The 19,841-nt window shown below is 35.4% G+C and overlaps 2 protein-coding genes and 1 pseudogene across 3 annotated transcripts; 1 reads left to right on the forward strand and 2 right to left on the reverse strand.

Moving 5' to 3' along the window:
• Positions 1 to 1,043: 1,043 nt before the first annotated feature.
• LOC146920422 (Tetratricopeptide repeat (TPR)-like superfamily protein) lies at positions 1,044 to 4,757 on the reverse strand. The gene has a single exon (XM_085713849.1). It carries the CDS (start codon positions 4,235 to 4,237, stop codon positions 1,373 to 1,375), a length of 2,865 nt encoding a protein of 954 aa, XP_085569975.1. The 5' UTR covers positions 4,238 to 4,757; the 3' UTR covers positions 1,044 to 1,372.
• Positions 4,758 to 4,846: 89 nt separating this feature from the next.
• LOC146920423 (arabinosyltransferase XEG113-like) lies at positions 4,847 to 12,307 on the reverse strand. 2 transcript variants are annotated; one of them, XM_085713851.1, is made up of 13 exons: positions 11,988 to 12,307; positions 10,581 to 10,877; positions 9,512 to 9,717; positions 9,227 to 9,332; positions 8,817 to 9,073; positions 7,907 to 8,042; positions 7,217 to 7,311; positions 7,056 to 7,109; positions 6,738 to 6,851; positions 5,987 to 6,085; positions 5,771 to 5,890; positions 5,591 to 5,677; positions 4,847 to 5,475 (listed from the first exon to the last, which is right to left on the reverse strand). In XM_085713851.1, exons 1-13 carry the CDS (start codon positions 12,142 to 12,144, stop codon positions 5,308 to 5,310), a joined length of 1,896 nt encoding a protein of 631 aa, XP_085569977.1. In that variant the 5' UTR covers positions 12,145 to 12,307; the 3' UTR covers positions 4,847 to 5,307. The 2 variants fall into 2 exon arrangements, with proteins under 2 accessions (XP_085569977.1, XP_085569976.1); XM_085713850.1 differs by having other exon boundaries at positions 10,581 to 10,889.
• Positions 12,308 to 15,326: 3,019 nt separating this feature from the next.
• Positions 15,327 to 19,123, forward strand: LOC146920424 (uncharacterized; annotated as a pseudogene).
• The last annotated feature ends 718 nt before the right edge of the window (positions 19,124 to 19,841 follow it).

Raw genomic sequence — 19,841 nt, forward strand, 5'->3', positions numbered from 1 at the left:
ATATGCCTTTCTAGCGGTGATTTACCAAATCAATTGAATTTTTTTTCTTCCTTTAGTAGAATGATCTTTGAATTGGACACGTCAAAGGGGTCTTGTATTTCATCCTTTCAGTGAAACTACTACACAGTGCCTTATGGCCATTTAAATGAAAGTAGCAATGGGGTTTTTTGATTACTCTTTGATGGACCATACTATTTGACAGTAGTTTAAGAAGTTGGTATCTCACAAACATCATGTTAGCAACCTTCTTTGAAATAGTGCAGCTCTTTAGAAACTCATCTATTAAAGAACAAATTTCAATCTAGATGTAGATGATGGTGGATATGATTAGCCAGTGGAGCATATGAGTGATAAGATGAAGACCCATTTCTAACTAAGTCAAGCGCACTCTTAGAGTGAGACTCAATTTTAATATTATAATAACCGCATCTTTGGCTGAAATGATACCATGCAAAGTTGCAAGTAATTCAACTTGAAGTGTTCAAGTTGGAGAAACCAAGTAACCATTTGCCAATGCTAATTCGAAACACACCATCAAAACTCATTAATCTATCTTAAGTGATATATGTGACCAACATTTTAATGGTTTAATATGGTTAAAAATGAGCAGGGCCGACTCAAGGGTAAGGCCACCAAAACCCTTGTTTTTAGGCCTACCAACAAAAAGATTATTTTCATTATAATTTATAAGTTAAAAGACCTCATATGCAAACAAAAAGGCTCATTTATCAAAATTTGCTGTAAGCCTCACATATTTTTAAGGATTTTGGGGCTGGCCTTGGAAATGAATCATACCGGTCTTCCATTACAAGGATGCACATGGGCATAAAAATTAAAATATGCGCATATGTTTTTTTGGTAACATTTATATTGGTGTGGAATATCTACTAGTTTTATTGATAATTAATTTTCATCGACGAATCTAGTTGACTATCTTTAATACGGTCACTCTCTCAATCACGTTTTTTCCATCCACAAGACTCAAATCTGAAACTTTTTTTAAGGATTCTGAGTTCAATTCTACTTGGATCAGCATAATGTTGGTAAAACCCATGCAATGTATCATCATAGTTATAGTTATTTTACACCAAGTTTCATAAGGGAGTTTCATTTCAAACCCAATTTGCTGCAATTGGTAAATGCAACGGTTGATAAACAAATTGATGGTTGATATTATAATTTATATGTACATGCATAACAAATTATGGATGGTTAGAATATCAACAATTGATTTTTTCACTTGACTAACTACTCACTCTAGAGGAGCCAGTTCCACCGGTCTTGTGTGTGTAGGGATGAAGGTAGTATTATTTTGCAAGATGCGTGAACCAATGCCTTGGCCTTGAAATGGACAATGCTGTCTAACCTTTTCCTATCCCAAACCAACATCAATAAGACTATAACCTGCACATTTTCTTAATCCTTTGTCATATATAGATTGTCTCAACTCAGTAGCATCTTTCCAACTTCCAGCAGCAACATACATATTTGCCAATGATATATAATATCCAACATTTTGAGGTTCCATTTCAAAGAGTTTTTCAGCAACCTTTTTCCCCAACTCAAGTTCTCCATGATAGTTGCATACACTCAAAAGCATCCCCCATACACCTGAGCTTGCATTACACTGCAATCCTTTTGTAAACTCATAAGCCTCATCAATTCTACCTGATCTTGCTAACATGTTAACCACATAAACTTGATGCTCAGCCTCAGGTTTTATGCCATATTTCTCCAACATACATTCATAGTACCGAAGTCCTTGGTTCACAAGACCTGAATGGCGGCATGCAGATAACAGGCTAACAAATGTGCTTTTGGTCACTTTAATTCCTAACTCACACATCTCATGGAATAGTTTGATAGCATTCTCACCATTTCCATGATTACCATATGCAGCAATCATTGAATTCCATGCTGATTCTGACTTCTGCGAATGTTTGAACACTTTGAGAGCATTGTCCAGTCTTCCACAGGTGCTGTACAAGTCTACAAGAGCTGCTGATACAAAAGAATTTTCTTGATATCCATACCTGAATGTGTAACCGTGAACTTGTTTTCCATGTCTTAGAACACCGATTTGGGTGCACGCAGAGAGAACACTAACGATGGTGAACTCATTTGGTTTGAACTGAAGACGACGGAATAGTTCCAATGCTTCTCTACTTTCCTTGTTATGAGATAAAGCTGAGATCATGCAGTTCCATGTGCATAGATTGGAAGTAGAATGGAATTCGAACACTTTTCTAGCACTGTTGATGTCCCTGCATCTGTCATACATGGTAATTAATGAGTTCTGAACACGAGTATCTGCTCCGAAAGTAGATTTAAGTGCAAGGCTGTGAAGAGACTTTCCTTGGTTGAGTAGTTCCATGTTTGCAATGGCTGACAAAACATTTACAAGGGTTATGGAGTCATAGTTGAAAGAAGGTCCTTGTCTCATTAACATGAAAGTCTCTAAAGCCTCTTGAAATTGGTCACCTCTTACACAACCTACAATTATAGTGTTCCATGAAGCAATATCTGCTATAGAAGAATTCTCTTGCAAAATTGAGAAACCTGAAGTTAGGTCTCCACTGTTGATATACATTTGCATGAGAGAATTTACCAAGAGAGTGTGGTTCAGAAAACCGGACTTTAATTGCCAGATGTGAACCGATTTTCCAAAGTTGAGACTATTTGCAGAGTTGCAGGAAGATAGAATGGCGAAAACAGTTGATGAGCTGCAATTTTGACCGCAACATAGAAGTTCTTTGAATAAATTTTGAGCCTTTTCATAATACTTGTTCTGAGAATAACCAGATATCATTGCATTCCAAGACACCAAGTCTCTTTGTGCAGTAGAATGGAACAAGAGCTCGGCTTTCTCGACAATGTTGCACTTCGAATACATGTCTATAAGGCCATTCCTCAAAGGAAGATGATCAGGTACCATCTGTCTTCTGATTGCATATCCATGCATAGTTCTTCCTTCTCTGTAAAGCATTAGTTCTGCACAAAGAGGGAGTATGGTAGTTAATGTTACTATATCAGGTTGGAAAGATCCCGTAGTTTGCATTTCAACCATAAGATCAAATGCTTCATGAATATTTTCATTTGAAGCATATCCTTCCATCATTGCATTCCAAGAAACAATATCTTTGTATGCCATTTCTCTGAATACAGTCTCGGCTACTTCAACAGCTTCACATTGTGAATATAACGAAATTAGAGAGTTCGCAACTGAAACAAGAGAGCTATCCTCGTATCCTAGCTTGATTCCTTGACCATGAATGTATTCTCCAAAAGCCAGTTCTCCCAAACTCGAACACGCTGAAATAGCACAAGAAAGGCTGACATGATCTGCCTTTTCTTCCGAAAAATTCATCCTTCTGAAGTAACACAACGATTTCTCAGGATCACCGTTGTAAAGACAACCTCTCATTATCGAGTTCCATGAAACAACATCTTTACATTCCATTTCTTCAAATAGACACTCAGAATCAGAAGAATTTACGCCACCACACTTAGCATACATGTTAATAAGAGCATTACATAAACTAATATCCACAAGCATCCCATATTTTATACTCACACAATGAATTACCCTTCCTTGATCAAAGTTTTTCATGTGTGACAAAGTTGATACCACAAGCAATAGAGTGGTGGAATCAAACCTAGTTTGGTCCTTGATCATTTTCTCAAAGAACTCCACTGCTGCCCTATAGCATTTGTTTTCGAGAGATACCGAAATAATAGCATTCCAAGCAATCACATCTCTGTTGTGAATGTCTTCAAATAAAATCCTAGATGAAGTAAAGTCTCCAGCTTTGGAATAAAGAGTGAATAGAGATGTTGAAGTTGGAAGGTAAGCTAGAGCACCTATCTTCAAAGCAGCACAATGAACAATAGGAGCAGTCACATTGTTAGGTTTTTTGAGGGACATTTGAATGCAATCAACAACAAGATCAAAATGAACCTCTCTTACATGAAAATCCCTTTGTGGCATTTTATCGAACAGATTAATGGCAATGCAAAAACAACGACAGCTACACGGCAACAGGGAAGAATCACATGGAAGAAAATGAACCTTTTGTCTATGAACAATGCTGAAGTTCCCATTTAGATAGTTTCCTTGTGAAGAAAATGGATGGAACGATGATGACCTTCTAGGTCGAAATCGAAGCAAGACTGGATTTTGAAAGATCCATCTTGTTATGTGGTTTAGCTGCAATTGGGAAACTACCCATGTTCTCATTTTCAGTTATTTCTCGTTGTAGCCTATGAAAGATCATGTCTTGCACACAAGAACATGATTATGAGAATACGATGATGATGTTTTCTTGGTCTTGTCATAACATGACAATAGTTCAGTTAACGTTGGTTTTAATGTCTGATATGTAAGCTATTATGGATAAAAAAAAATTGAAGTAACCATTTTTCTAAGCAACATTGAACAATGCAATGGTTCCAATGATTGTTTTCTACAATCAACTTACTCAACCAATGAAGCATGGCACAAACATCAACCATGACATTGACACAAAAAACGTAAAACTGGTAAAAAATTGAAGAAGAAAAAAAAATAAGTGATTGAATATAATTACATGTGTCAGTGCGTCGATGTCTAACACCAACACATCAGACACCGGACACACCTTCAATTCAAAGTTTTAGAGTTGCATAGTACTCAAGGAATTCTTGGAACAACATGCTAATTGAGATTCGTTTTTTACTTACGTCAAATAATTTTGAATGATTAACACCAAAAATATAATGAGGGAATTTTTTTGAGTTTAACTTCCAACAGCAAAGATTAAATAACCAAAAGGAGAAAAAAAAAAATCAAAATTACTTCCCTGTTAGAAAAAAAAAAAAAGTGCTACATTCGGATTTTTCCTATTATTTTAATTACAAGCAATTCAATATCATCCTCTTGAATATAAACTTCTAGCTTATTGAAATAAAAAACTAAGACAACAACGTCCAAAAACTGCAGCCTCATCTCATATGTTGTTGGTTTCCAATTCTCTAATTTGCAATGTTGAAAGCTTTTTATACAAATCATTCTCTTGCAATCACATTATCTAATCCCTCAACTAAGTACTGACATCCTCAACATGGCTAAAGGGCGTATATGAATCACTGACACATTTATGGACACCGGGCATGACTTCAATAAGTGTCAGTGCTACATAGTGTTTACTTCTGCAAGTATACGATCTTAGTCTTCACAACAAGTTGGAAAATGAACCGCCTTTCAATATCTTCTGTTTATGACAGTATCCCCTATAGTGTTTCGATGAACATACAATTCTGAAATTGACCTCACCAAGGTGGGTGATCATCTTCAGAAGTTTGAGGAGGGATTGGCTTCCATCCAGGTTTCTCATCCCAGTATATATCGTAATATATGTGACCGGGAGTGTGATCGGTCACACAACACCATATACCGGTGTAGTGTTTAAGTCGTTTTCTGAATCTATCTTCCCTTTCCTGATTAAAATAAATAAATGCATGGCATCAGGACATGGTAAATGAATGTGTTACTTCAAACTTTTGATGCAAACACAGAAAGAAAACTTAAACAGAACGCTAAAATTGGCCTTGCCTTGTCTTTGAAACCTGTAAATGCTTCTTGCATTGAAGAAAACTGGATTACTTTTACATCATTGAACGACGAAAATACTTTCATGAACTGAAAATTTAAGTAGAAACAACCACATGTTAGAATATGCTTTGGAAATTTATGTACTCCCCCAACAGTTAAATGGATCAAAATTTAAAATACCATTTCCTCATTGCTATGCTTTGGAAATTTAAGTACTCCCCCAACAGTTACATTATTTGATGCATTACAATCTTGGGTTCCTTCTTTACAGAGGTGAACATCAAGCCACGACTTTTTCGCCTGAATTCAAGAACCCAGGCATAACTTCAGCAGAGATATGTAACAAGAAAGAAAAATTCATTGTTTTAAATTTTGATTGGATTGACATTTATTAACCTCTGAGGGCAGTGATGGATTATCAAGTATGGAGTACTCTCTAAAATCGATATCAGGGCCAAACTCTTCCTCTGGAAGTTCATTTAACATGGCGTTCACCTGCAATAGAGTACATTTTATAGCAGCATAATAAGGCAGCATGTAAAAGTTATACTAAAACTAATAATTATGTGAAAGAAATATAGCGTGTAAACGAAATCTCTTCCAAGTTGACTCAGGCTCATATTTCTTATTCAACTCCAAATATAAGGGGACGGATCAAGTCTATAGAGTGGATGTCTTCAACCACGACTACTCTCATCTAAGGTCATTCATTTAGATTTAGTATTGCATGACAGTAACTGACTGACCAAGGGGGTGTTTGGGTAAATAGTTTAATTTAGTGCTTACTCAATAGGTTCACATTTATTTCATAAGTGTTTCAATTCAGTAAATTATTCACATTTACATATGTACGTTGAAAAGCTATTTGCATTTTCTATATTTGTTTTCTCCATAAAAACATAATTGGTGGGTGGATAGAAATTGAAGAGCGGAGCCTCATAAGCTGTCCTGAGAGCTTATTCAAATAAACTGAAAACGGCTTATAGACATACTATAGCTATTTTTTAGAAGCTCAACATTTTTCAGTTATCACAGTTAACACAAGTACTACCATCACCGGCATAATAATCCTTTATTAAGCAATCCAAACCTGAAACATAAGTGAATAACAATAAGGAACCACGTAATCAAACTAGAAGAGAAATACCTCAAACACATGATCCAAAGGACAGAGAAAAGGCTGTCTAGTCATAGACCCCTTCAAAACACCTGGATGGGGAAACCATAGCCTATCAATCCTGCACCATAGTGGAGGCATGACCTAAATATATACATAAAGAACTCTGTTTGAGATAATAAATAATTTATCAATTGAAAATGCATTAGAGAAAAGAAAAAAAACTTAAATCATCAATTAATTGTAACTTGTACTAATTATGAGTCATGACTCAGTGTTGATGATGAGACATTAGCTACCCAACATATAAACTTATAAGAATTTATGATCCTAGGAAATAGTCCTCACCAGTGTTCTGTTCAGAAGGGAAGCAATTGCAAGTGCAGTCCTAATTTGTTTCATCTGGACAAATTCATTTTCATCATAAATTAAGAGATGTAATACAATGTCATGCATAATTTCCAATCAAAAATACAGAAGTGAAAAGGATCAAGCTGATACATGCATACTTGGTAATTAATAAGGGTAAAATGTGATCCAATGGTATGCTTCCCGCTTAGCAACAAGCGTTTTGGAATAGATGGCCTAAATGACAAGAAACCCCCTGGAAAAAATTAAAACATTTAGTTCCAATGGTATCAAAATTTAAACATTTATTTTCATGAAAAGGAGTCAATGCATAACCCATAAGCAGATACTGCAAGTAATTTATAGGCACTGTAAACTTTTAGTTCTCAGCATCGCAGTATAGATGAATGGCGGGAAACTGAATGGAGTATGCAATAGAAATTTCTCAATGAATGATATAAAAGTAAAAAGCTATTAGCTCTGTCCCTATATGTAAGACCCTATTGCAAATTTTATTGTCCCTTTTTATAAGACTCGTCAAATTTCAAGGTGCATTAATTAAATTTTCACAAAAATACCCCTAATTAAATGAAGAGAATTAAAAGATCAGCCATATCTCTCTCTTAATAATTCAAGGATAATTTTGGAAAGAGAACGTACATTATTAACAAATTTAATACAAAAACAACTTTTCTTAATTCTTGTGCATTTTATCAAGGGGGTCTTACATAGAGGGACAGAGGTAGCAACAATTTAAGACAAATAATAGAACCAGTGTATATTCACACATATGCATCAAAAAGTAAAACGAAGCGGTGTTTCACTGAAATTGAGGAAGAAAATAATATTACCAGGAGGATTATAGTATTCAGGTGGGTCATGGAAAAGCATGGCTTCTCGTAGTCGGTGGCGCTTTCCTTCTGTGCCTGCATATTGAAATGTTGTGTGCACTGCATATGGCTCCAACCTCAGTTGCTGATACATACCCTAAAATCATAATATGAAAGGACATTCTTAGGAAAAACTTGCACGCAGTTTGTTTCTCTGCAACATAACATCCAATCAAGACTTTGATAAGTATTCAAGCCCTTGGAGAACCCTCTCTTAAAAGCTAGTTATCAAGGGGGAAGAACCAAACTACTAAAATACTCTACTGAGCATCACATACTACTCCATGTGAGACTTGGACACCCCATGATACCCAAGTCCCTATCACAACACCTCTCTTTAGAGCTGAAGTCTCAGCAGTGGCAGTCAATGAAGCCTTACTCGGTCTTTCCGGTTAGCTCCTCCGTAGGTAGCCTTTTCTAAGCCACCAACGACCAGGCTCTGATAAGTATTCAAGCACTTGAGAACAATGTTGTAAATCGCGGATAGCGGAAAATAGTGATTGTTAATTCTGCTATGTAATAGTGCTATAGCGTCACTATAGCCGATACTTGACAACGTTTTGTAATAAATAGTGTATCGCATAACAATAGCAGTTTGTCTACGTTATAGCAGTATAGCGTCGCTATAGCAGCTATTTAACAACACTGCTTGAGAAACGCTCCTTTTATAGCTAGCTATCAAGAGGGAAGAACCAAACCCCTTAAATACTCAACTAGACATAACATACCACTCGATGTAGGAATTAGGCACACCATAATACCCAAGTTCCTATCAGATTCCTTCAGAGACACTTAATAGTATAAGAGAAATCAAAAGGAAGATAGCATGTAAAATCAGAAAAAGTATTCAAAACTGTTAACTAGGTCCTACCTGGACAAAATATGTATGACCACTGCAAAAGATACTTGAAGGCAAAATTCCCAGCTTTAGATTTCCATCATAAGCATAAACAAGTCCACTGTCCTCGTCAACCGATGGTCCCAACTCTCTGTGGACAATATCATTAAACCCATTCTGATCCCATATCTTATCATCTGCCACAAGCAGTTCCATCCATTCCTTTGCCAATTTAATCGCAGACTCTGTAGGTCTCCAATGAAAAATTCCTATATTGTAGGCCGCACCAACTATTCAATGAGACAGTAACAATCATCAATATAGTATACAATCTCTTAAAGCTCAAACAAGTGCGTTAAAATGAGGGATTAAAAGAAGCAATAAATGAATAAGAGCATTGATTTGATCCACGGATGTTAAATCTGCTTATATATAATATTGACCTTCTTTCCAAACTTCCAGACTATCATCAACAACTGTTGGTATAACTTGATCACTGGATGTTAAAACATCTGCTCCGGGATAACGAGCAAAATATGGAAGTGGGTTCTGCTCCATAATCAAATAATGGAATATTTAGGAATATAATATATCTTAGAGGAACAAACACATCCTAGTCAATCCACATTTTACGTTTTGAATTTGGATCATTCATAACAAAACTAAGAAGCATATGAAATGTGATCACATTTATAATCAAACATATATTAAAGAATGGAGAAAAGTACCTTCAACCAAACCATGTCAGTATCACACATCAACAGTTCGACACCAAAAGGCAGTATGGAGTTTATCAAAATAACTTTTTCCCTCCCCATCTTATGAAATGTTGGAGAACCCCAGCCAACATCCATGGTGCTCATATGGCTGTTCATGTCAAAAACCTGTACCCCTTTCCAATAAAGTGCCTCCAATAATTTCGTGTCCATTGCACCTAAAAGGTAGAATTCAAAGTCACTACTGTTTGGATAAACAACTTAATTAAACGGTTATCCGTTTTAGCATAAACACTTATCATATAAGTGCTTATGTAAAAGCTATTTTTATAACAAAAGATAAAATAAGTCATATAAGCTATAAGCTGTTTTCATAAGCTACCTGGACCGTCATAATATTCCTAAGGAACTTGATGACCTCCAGAAGATCTATTCCCATGTCATCATCACTTCGCCTCGTCCCAAGGCTTGTGCTTGGGGGGTTGTGGACCGTCATATTATTCCTAAAGGCTTAGAAGCCCTCCAGAAGGGCTCTAAGCCCTCCAGTAGGCCTCTGAGGCCTCCAGAAAGGCTCTAAGAACTCCCGAAGGGCTCGGGCGCTCTCCAGAAGGGCTCTCGAGACCCTGGCTGATTCGCCTAAAGGCACCGCCCTCCCAAGGTTCTAGAAACCGCCTAAAATACACAAATACCCCTGTTGCTTGGGAACCAAGCAACCGAAACCCAAGCCCATAAGCAGGCTATAAATACCACTCCTGAGAGCATTCTCAGATCATCTAATCATCAGTCTAAACCCTAGCATACGATTCTTAACCCTAGAATCCCTTACCGTACTTTTTGCGAGTACACTACCCTAGAGAGTTTTAAGGAAATAAGTTGAAAAAATTATAGACGTGCCATAAAGTGTTTTTATAAACTCTTCCAAACAATCACACAAGTGATTATGCCAGCTGATGAGCTCCAATAAGCCAATCGAAACAGGCCCTAGTCTAATCAACTATACAAAATACCATATATGCATTTCTAGCAAGCGTCGTTGCAAAACAAAATACAATGATAGAATGCTTAAAACAGCAATGCTCACCAACAAGATAATTTGAAACTCCGAGATTATTCAATTGTTTAACCCAAGTCAGAATAAAATCCATGAATGCATAGTTACCAAATGTAACTATTATAATGTTATCTTTCACCCTTTGTTGAACCAATTCTTTGGTCAGTCTAAACTCTTTCAAGGGCGGCATCTTTTTATTGCGAGCAGGGACATTCATAACAGGCTTTCTCGACACATTTTGGAGCTCAGGGAAAGCAGAGGGCACAACATGCATCGTTTCTGACTGAGAAGCGTTAAGTGTTCGATCTGAAAGCTGAGAATTCTCATCTGAAAAGCATGCTCAGTCAAGGTTTGAATTCACATCCACAAAAGAAATGAAATAAAGGAAGGAAAAACCAAAAACAAAAACCAATGCTTGATGAATTGAAAAGTGTCATACACATGAAGTGGAAACAACAACCAGAGAGTAGTTGAAAGTTGCAACTACACTAATAAAGCTGGTGCAATACAATGATAAACATGTAGTAATGGAAAGCTCTGTTACTATAATTTGGTGTATAAACGCACATATTAGCAGTTTAGCACACATTTCTAAAAACTAAAGACATAATTAGATCTTTATACACCCAAAAACCATATTAATAAAATATTTAACCAGTATGCATCGTCAGTGTAATTTTTTTTTTACAGACACATCCAATCACATCTCATCATTTAAAAAAAAAAAACTCTTTTGAGAAAAGGGGACATGCAGTGTCAATGTAAACCAATGTCACACTTACACCCAATGAGAATCCACCAATTTGCAGTTATTTCTAAATTACAATTACAAAGTGGACTAATATGGAAATATCGTAAATTCTCATTGGATGTCGGTTGGACTTACATGGCAATATTGTGAGTTCTAATTGGATGTCGGAGTAAAATGTATTAGAATGTCGGTGGCAATATTGGACTAATTAAACTTACCAAAAAAAACTCTCCATTTCTCAAAAGAAACATAGAAGATCTCTACTTATTAACCATGCATTATAAACGGAGTTGGGTAGCTCAACTAGTTTGAGCTAAGCGGTTAACCATACACTCTGTAGCACTGCTGATCGAAGGCCTGTCCTGTGTTGGACATGTGTCGTGTCTGACGCCGACACATGTGTGTACGTTCAAATGATGAATGTGTGACAATGTCGGTGTTGTGTCCGTGCTTCATAGACCATACATTAAAAACCAATGCCAAAACAATTTTCAAGTTTCAACATCATAACCAACTAACTAATCCTATCCTAAGTCCTGACAACAATACATATCAAATTCTAAAAAGGGTATTCTCCATTTATGACAAAACCAACAACTAACAAAAAAAGATAGGATTTTGATTCAACCCACTTGATTAAAATGCATGTAAGATAGAATAAAAAGAGGTAGAGATAAAAGGGTTACTTGAAAGAGGAGGAAAAGAGGACCAAGCTGAAGAGGTTGTAGAAGAATAGTGTATAGCGGAGAAAACGTATAAGGAAGAAACAACGATGCCAACGATGACAACAGTGTAGATCGTGAGGAAGAGAGGTCTTGAATGTGCAACTTCCTCACACGCCATCTGAAAATTTTCTGATTCTGATTCAAATAGAAACCATGATTTTCACTGCACAATGAAGAGAAGAGGGTTGTGCTTGTTATTATGGAAATTCAACCACTAAATTATTGATGTATACTGGTCTGTGTTTAACGTTGTTAACATAATCATGGAATGTGATGAAAATGATGTTGACATAAATTTTTGGATTAAATCTTTTTTTTTGGTCAAGGGATTAAATTTTTTTTTTATAAATATTCAAACTTTTCATTTTGATCCTTGTATAATTTTACTTCCATTTTAAATCTTTTACAATTTTCAATCATTATTTTTAAGTCAATTTATGTGTATAATCAAAAATTTGATTTTTCTATTTGTAGTCATGTTTAAATATTATAAAAATGTCTCTCAAAAAATAATTTTTTTTTTTGACAAAACAAGAATTAAAAGCCGAAGTAAAATTATACGGGGACTAAAACGAAAAGTTGAAATATTTATAAGAATGGAAAACTTATTTAGTCTTACATTTTGTTAATAGCATTTGTTCTGTCAATTCATTCATGATATGTCTTTTCAATGTATATATTTTTTTGTTTGTGCTAACTTTTATTTTTTTTTTTTTATAGTTTAAAGATGCAATTTGTCAATTACATATTTTCTCAATGAACAAACTATAACTTAGTTTCTCTTAAAAAAAAAAAACTATAACTTAGTTCGTAAAACACTTCACCTACACTTAAAGAGTGTGTGTTTGAGTCATGAATAAGAAGTGGAACACTATTATCCCCTTTAAAAAAAAGAAAAAAAAATACTCATGCTTATTCCTTTTTTTAAATTATAATTACTTCTTTTTAATTAAACTAAAAATATTTTGTTTTTCTTTTGAAACAAAGTTTTATTTAAAACTAAGTATGTTTTTTGTTATGTGCAAATTTAAACTTACACGAAACTAAATTTTATTCCTGATAATAATGATTCTAAGATAGGATCAACCGAAGAGTTAAAATTCTATAAATAAGATCAATAACATTGTTAAAAATTTCAAATGCAAAATAGAATAACAGTTCTAATGAAAAACATAAAAAACTGCATACATATTCAAAAAAAATAAAGAGTGGAAAACTATTGGAATAAATTTAGATTTTTATCAAGTGAAGTTAGAATATATTTTATTTTACTGTGCATCTCTAAATTAACAATTGTTTGCAATGACAATTTTTGTTTGAGATGGGTAACTCGCTTGGTTGAACTAAGAAATTACATGTTCAAGGTTTGAATCATGGCATGAGAGAAAATACTAACATAACAAATTAATAATTAACATCCTAATATTTGTTATGAAAGAAAAAATGGCGCATCAAATTTATTTAAAAGAGATGTACGAAAAAAAAACATTGATGAATTAGAATGAAGGTATAATAGAAAGAAAAAAAAACCTTCAAAAATCCACTACCTTAATTAAAGAGTACTATTTTGAAATGATATGTAAAAGGGAAGGGGGAGAGTATATGTTTGGATCTTCTAGATTAAATGGAAAATTAATTGCTTCTATTTATATAAAAAAAATTGCTTCTAGAATTTTATTGATATGTATTGTTGTGTTAAATAAAAGTTTAAACGAGTTGAACTTCAAGACTCATTTATGTTAGGACACATCTCTAGTTTAAAAAACTTTTACATAGGTATTTACAAATTACCTTTAAGAAGTCATCACATCAGCAGCAGAAGTTGAATCCACGATCCATTATGGGTGAATTAACTCCTAAGTAACTGAGACAACCATCATTGTCGTTTGATGCGTATTTTTTGTGTGTAAATATAAATAGTCTTTAGAGTATTAATTGAATCTTATTGGTCAATCTTATTTTATTCATTACCAAGTTGGTGACTCACTCACCAGCAAGCTAAGGAACGGTTGGGAGGAATTCTGCACAACCAGTGGATATCAAGCTGGAGATGTGCTGCATTTCAAGTTCTTTGATGGGAAACTGAATAATTTTGTTCATGTCTTTATAAACAATGCTTAGATTTTCCTTCCAATCAAGTTGTGTGTTCGTCTAACTGTTTTATACACTTGTATTATGAATCCTTTGTTTCAAATGTCTTTCTACTTCTGCTAATTTCCAATCAAGTGATGTAATCCACAATGAACTTATATTTTGTTTGTAACAAGTTCCCTTTTATTTCCTATTATGCAATCCATATTTAACTACTTTTGTGTATTATCAATTTTTATGATGAATACATTCCATAAAGTATTATGCTTTTTATATAGTCTACAACTTATACACCAATACTTTTTCGACATATATATTAAGTTATGACTTATGATTTACAATTAATATAATTGCATTCAGCAACATATCTAAATTTTAATACTATTCGAATGTCTACACATTTTAATACATGACATTTCAAACTCTCCATTAATATCAAACTTGATGTTTCCTCTAATATTATATTTATCTATATAGCCTATCAATTTACATTATAATGTATACCACTTTGTAATATCCATTTGCTTATATAGGCTTAATTAATCATTTGGTCCCTTAACTTATTTTTGGATTTCAGTTTGGTCCCCTAACTTTAAACTGTCTCAAAGTGGTCCCTTAATTATACCTCCGTATATCAAAGTGGTCCCTTCTGTTAGTTTTTGTCAAAAAACGTTAAGTTTGTCCATGTTGGCATTCCACGTGGGCATAACGTTAGAAATCTGCAGAGTTAGAGAGAGAATGAAGAAAACGTAGAGAGAGAAGGAGAAGAAAACCTAGAGAGCGAATTTGAAGATTGAAACTGAAGATTGAAGAAAATCTGAAAACGAAGTTGATCTTTGAACTCGAATCGACATTCCAGGTTTGTTTCTTCGTGTTTGCTTCGTCTTCTTCGCGAATAAAATGGTTAAAAATGCAGTTTTTTTTTCTGATAAGGGTTTCTAAACTCTCTCTAGGGTTTTGAAATTTTGAATGATTTTTTTACTTTTAAAGGTTAATTTCATCTTCTTCTTCGTGAATCTCAAGTTAGAACATGTTTGTATGTCTGATTAGGGTTTCGAAAATTATTGGGGGTTTTGAAAAATTTCAATGAAAAAGGGTTAGAAATGTGTTCTGCATGCATGGATTTGGTTTATATATTGTTTATTCCTTCTTAAAAGTTTAATTTTGTCTGTTGTGTTGGAGTTGTATATGTTAGTGGATGTGGTTTTATATTGTTTTGTTGTGAGTGGCACTGCCTTTTCCGAATATTGTATGTAAAATTGATTAGGTTTTTTTTCCCTTTCCTATATTAATGGTAAAAAAACAGATGGACCAGGTATTTGAGTGTGTTGTACATCATGCTGGGGACTTTAGTTGTTTTATGGACCCTGATTATGTAGGACCAGTAGAAACACTAGATTGTGAGCCAGACTTTTTCTCCTATTTTGCTATGTTATCAACCTTAAAAAGGTGTGGTTATGTTAGCCTTAAGTCTCTGTGGTACCATGACCCTACTATGGAAGATGGGTTTATTCCTTTGAATAATGATAGTGGATGTAGAAGGATGCAGAGTATTGCACTTCAATATGATAGGGTCCATTTGTATGTTGTCCACCCATTGTCACAACCTGATGTTGTAGCCCTTGACCCATTAATAGAATATCCCTGTATGGCCCCACCTGTCCCACCTGTTGTTAATGAGACAAATGTAGGTCCCAATGGTGTAGGCCCCACTGGTGAAGGTAAAGATGCTGATAGTGGTGTGAGTGGTCCCAACCCTGATGTGAATGTAAATGGGCCTGAGTTGGACTTAAATGACTTAGGCCCAATGATTGAGGAGGATGATTTGTTTGGTGAGCATGAGAATGGGCCTGAAGGTGGGCACAATGGACTAGGAGAGGATGAGTATGGGCTAGGCAATGCAGAGGGTGATGTGAATGTGGGTTCTGATAGGGAAGATAATGCCTTGAATGTACATTTTAATGAATCAGATGTGGAGGTGTGCCTTACAGGGGAGTTAGACAGTGAGGTAGGTGGGAATGAATTTAATGACACAACTGCTGGTATAAATGCTAATGTGACTGCTGAAACTGTGGATGCTGATACTGTTTTTGGTGAGGGATCTGGTGTAAGGGAGAATGAAGCCACTGTGAATGAAGCAAGTGTTCAAAGTGAGACTGTTGTTGGTGTGGGATCTGGTACTGCTAAGAAGGGGAATAAGAAGGGGAATAAGAAGAAGGCATGATCTGGTAAGAGGAGAAGAAGGGGAAGATCTAAGAAAAAGAAAACAAATGAAGAGCTTGTATTTGAAGATGATATAATTGAGAGTATTAGGAGATCTGTTAACAATGAAAAGGAAGTAGGTCAATCTAGTGTTGTGGGGGACAAGGGATTAAGTGATGTGGAAGAACATAACTCTGATGAGCTGGATAGTGGGTCTGATAATGAAGAAGATGGTGTAGGCAACCCTAAATTCCCAACTTTCAAGATGCCAATCAGTATGAAAGACTATAAATGGGAGGTAGGTACTTTATTTATGACAAAGGTTGCTTTTCAAGATGTTGTTAGAAGTTTTGCTGTTGAGAATTGTAAGGATTTGAAGTTCCTTAAAAGTGATAAGAGGAGAATTAGAGTTGGTTGCAAGGGTGAAGGCTGTGAATGGAAGATGTACTGTGCACCTATTCCAGGTGAAGAAACATGGCAGTTGAGGAAAGTTACAGCTGATGATCATACATGTGGTACATAATTTAGAGTGAAGTTGATGAACTCTAAATGTCTAGGTTCTAAACTACGCACAAGAGTAAGAGAGGACAGGGACATAAAGGTTACAACTATTATGGAGAGGGCACAACTGAAGTGGGGTGTGGGTGTCTGCAGAAGCAAAGTTTATAGGGCAAAGAATTATGCAGTAGAGTTTGTTGAAGGTAGCTTTAGAGAACAATATAAAAGGTTACATGATTATGGTGGTGAATTACTTAGAGCCAATCCACATTCATCTGTAACCATTACTAGTACCCCTTATATAGGGACTGAGGCTGACCTAGAAAATCCCGAAGCCATATTTTTTCCTCACTTTCAAAGAATGTATGTTTGTTTAAAGGGATGTAGGGATAGTTTCTTCAATTGTAGGCCTATTATTGGTCTTGATGGGTGTTTCCTTAAGACCCCTTATGGTGGAATGCTATTGGCTGCAATTGGAATGGATCCTAATGACCAAATACTTCCAATTGCATATGCTGTTGTGGAAGGAGAGACCAAAGAATCATGGATGTGGTTTCTAGAGCTTCTCATAGCTGATTTGGGTGGCACAAGACTTTGCAATCTTTGCAATACTTACACTATAATTAGTGACCAGCAAAAGGTAAAATTGTTGTGTTTTCTCTTTTTCTTGATTCAAATATAAGTTATTAATTGGATATACCTTAATTTTAATTGTTTTGTTTTTTCATGTCTTATGTTGAACAGGGACTGTTACTAGCAATTAATACCTTGCTTCCTGAAGTTGAGCAGAGGTTTTGTGTCAGACACCTCTACAACAACTTTAGGAAGAAATTTCCTGGCAAAAAATTGAAAGAGTTGATGTGGAGGGCTGCAAATTCAACATACAGAAATGCATTTGAGAGGGAGATGATGGCAATCAAAGCAATTAGTGAGGATGCATTTAATTATCTGTGTGAGATTGAACCAAGGCATTGGACTAAGGCAATGTTTAAAGGTGATACAAAGTGTGACACACTAGTCAACAACATTTCAGAAGCATTTAATTCTGTAATTGTTGTTCCAAGGTCCAAGCCTGTTGTTTCAATGTTGGAGGATATCAGAATTTATGTGATGGAGAGGTGGCAGAAGAATAGGGAGAAAATTGCCAAGTATGCTGATGGTGAGGTACTTCCAGACATAAAAAAAAGACTTGAAAAGGAATCTGGCTATGCAAATAACTGGATAGTAAGGTATGATTAATTCACTTCTTTTATTTATGTTCATCTGAACAATTATGATTCATTCACTTCTTTTATTTATGTTCATCTGAACAATTATGATTCATTTGTTGCACAAAGTATGTGATTGCAGGAAATGGCTGTTGACAGGACTTCCATGTTGTCATGCCATTGCTTGCATGAAACACAAAAACTATAGGATAGCTGATTATGTGCCATCAATGTTCAAAAAAGAGCAGTATGCTGCATGTTATTCCAGCATCATTCATCCTGTCAATGGCCAAGACTTATGGATAAGGACAGACTGCACTGATCTTCAACCACCACCTGTGAAAAGGCAACCTGGTAGACCTAAAAAGAAGAGGAGATTGGATGCAAGTGAGCTGAGGAGAGACAACTCACAAATGAAGAGAGCTACATATGGGATTAAGTGTAGTAGGTGCAAGCAAACTGGACACAACAAGTCAACATGCCCACTACCTCCACCACCAACAACTCAACCTGAACCATCTTCTCAGGCACATGCTTCTTCTCAGGCAGCACCATCTTCTCAGGCCCAACCAACTTCTCAGGCAGCACCAACTTCTCAGGCAGCACCATCTTCTCAGGCCCAACCATCTTCACAGGCAGCACCAACTTCTCAGGCCCAACCTTCTACTCATGCAACACCTCAACCATCAAAGACTCAAGCATCTCAACAGCCAACTCTGAAGAAAAAGAGATCACCTAGAAAAAGAAAGAATATGGACCAGGTTGCTGCAACTCAACCAACCCAAGCAAAAAAGAAAGGAAAGAGTGTGCCAAAGAAGAAGGCAGTATCTGCTTCTCAGCCTTAGTAATTTAGTTCTGACTGTAATATGTGCTATTAAGCACTTTTGACTATATTTTGGAATGTAACGTGTGCTATTAACCACTTTTGAGCACTAGTTCTTAAGTAATTTAGTTTTGAGCATCTGATGTAATATGTGCTTGTTGACTGTTAAGCACTAGTTCTTAAGTAATTTAGTTTTGAGCATCTGATGTAATATGTGCTGTGATGCACTTATGAATTTAATGGAATGATGTGCTATTAAGCACTTTTGAACCTTATTACAGCTTGTGTTATAGCATTTTGCAACTCAACATAATTGCTTCTGTTATGGCATTATGTACCAGCTTAAAACAGAAACAGCTTAAAACAGAAACATAATTGCATATCCAACATTATATTCTGCAACTCAACATAATTGCTTCATTATAACAGCTTAAAACAGAAACATTATATAGCAGAAACAGAAACAGACTATTGCATTCATTCAAACATTATATTCATTCAAGTTGTTCCAACACATTACATTCATGACAACACTTTAAAACATTACAACATTCATTCATAACAAAACCTAAATACATCACTGTTCCTATTTCAAATAAAATCCATTCAAGATGGATGTTCTTTTGCAAGCCAACATTGTTCCTAAGACCAACACAATCCCAAAGCATACCAATCCAAAAATTATCGCCATTATCAACCACTGCCTTGTTCTTGATAAGTCGCTCTTCAACTTGTTTTTCTTCTTCTTCTGTTTTTCCATCTTCAACTTCTGCTTTTCAATCTTCAAATCCCTTTCATCCATAACATCATCTTCATCAACTAACCAAAAGTAACTGCATCCTTTGTCATTCGAATTTCTATAGTTTCTACAACCCCAAAATTTCTTCCCACAATTTGGATTCAATGCATCAGTTACAGTTCGAATGACAACATTTTCTCCACACCTACAATTTGGTACTGACCTTCTCCTCAAACTAGACCCAACCGAACCAG

Source organism: Medicago sativa, chromosome 5 (assembly GCF_051527215.1).
Source record: "Medicago sativa cultivar Bolivia chromosome 5, Bolivia_mono, whole genome shotgun sequence".
Lineage (NCBI taxonomy): Eukaryota > Viridiplantae > Streptophyta > Magnoliopsida > Fabales > Fabaceae > Medicago > Medicago sativa.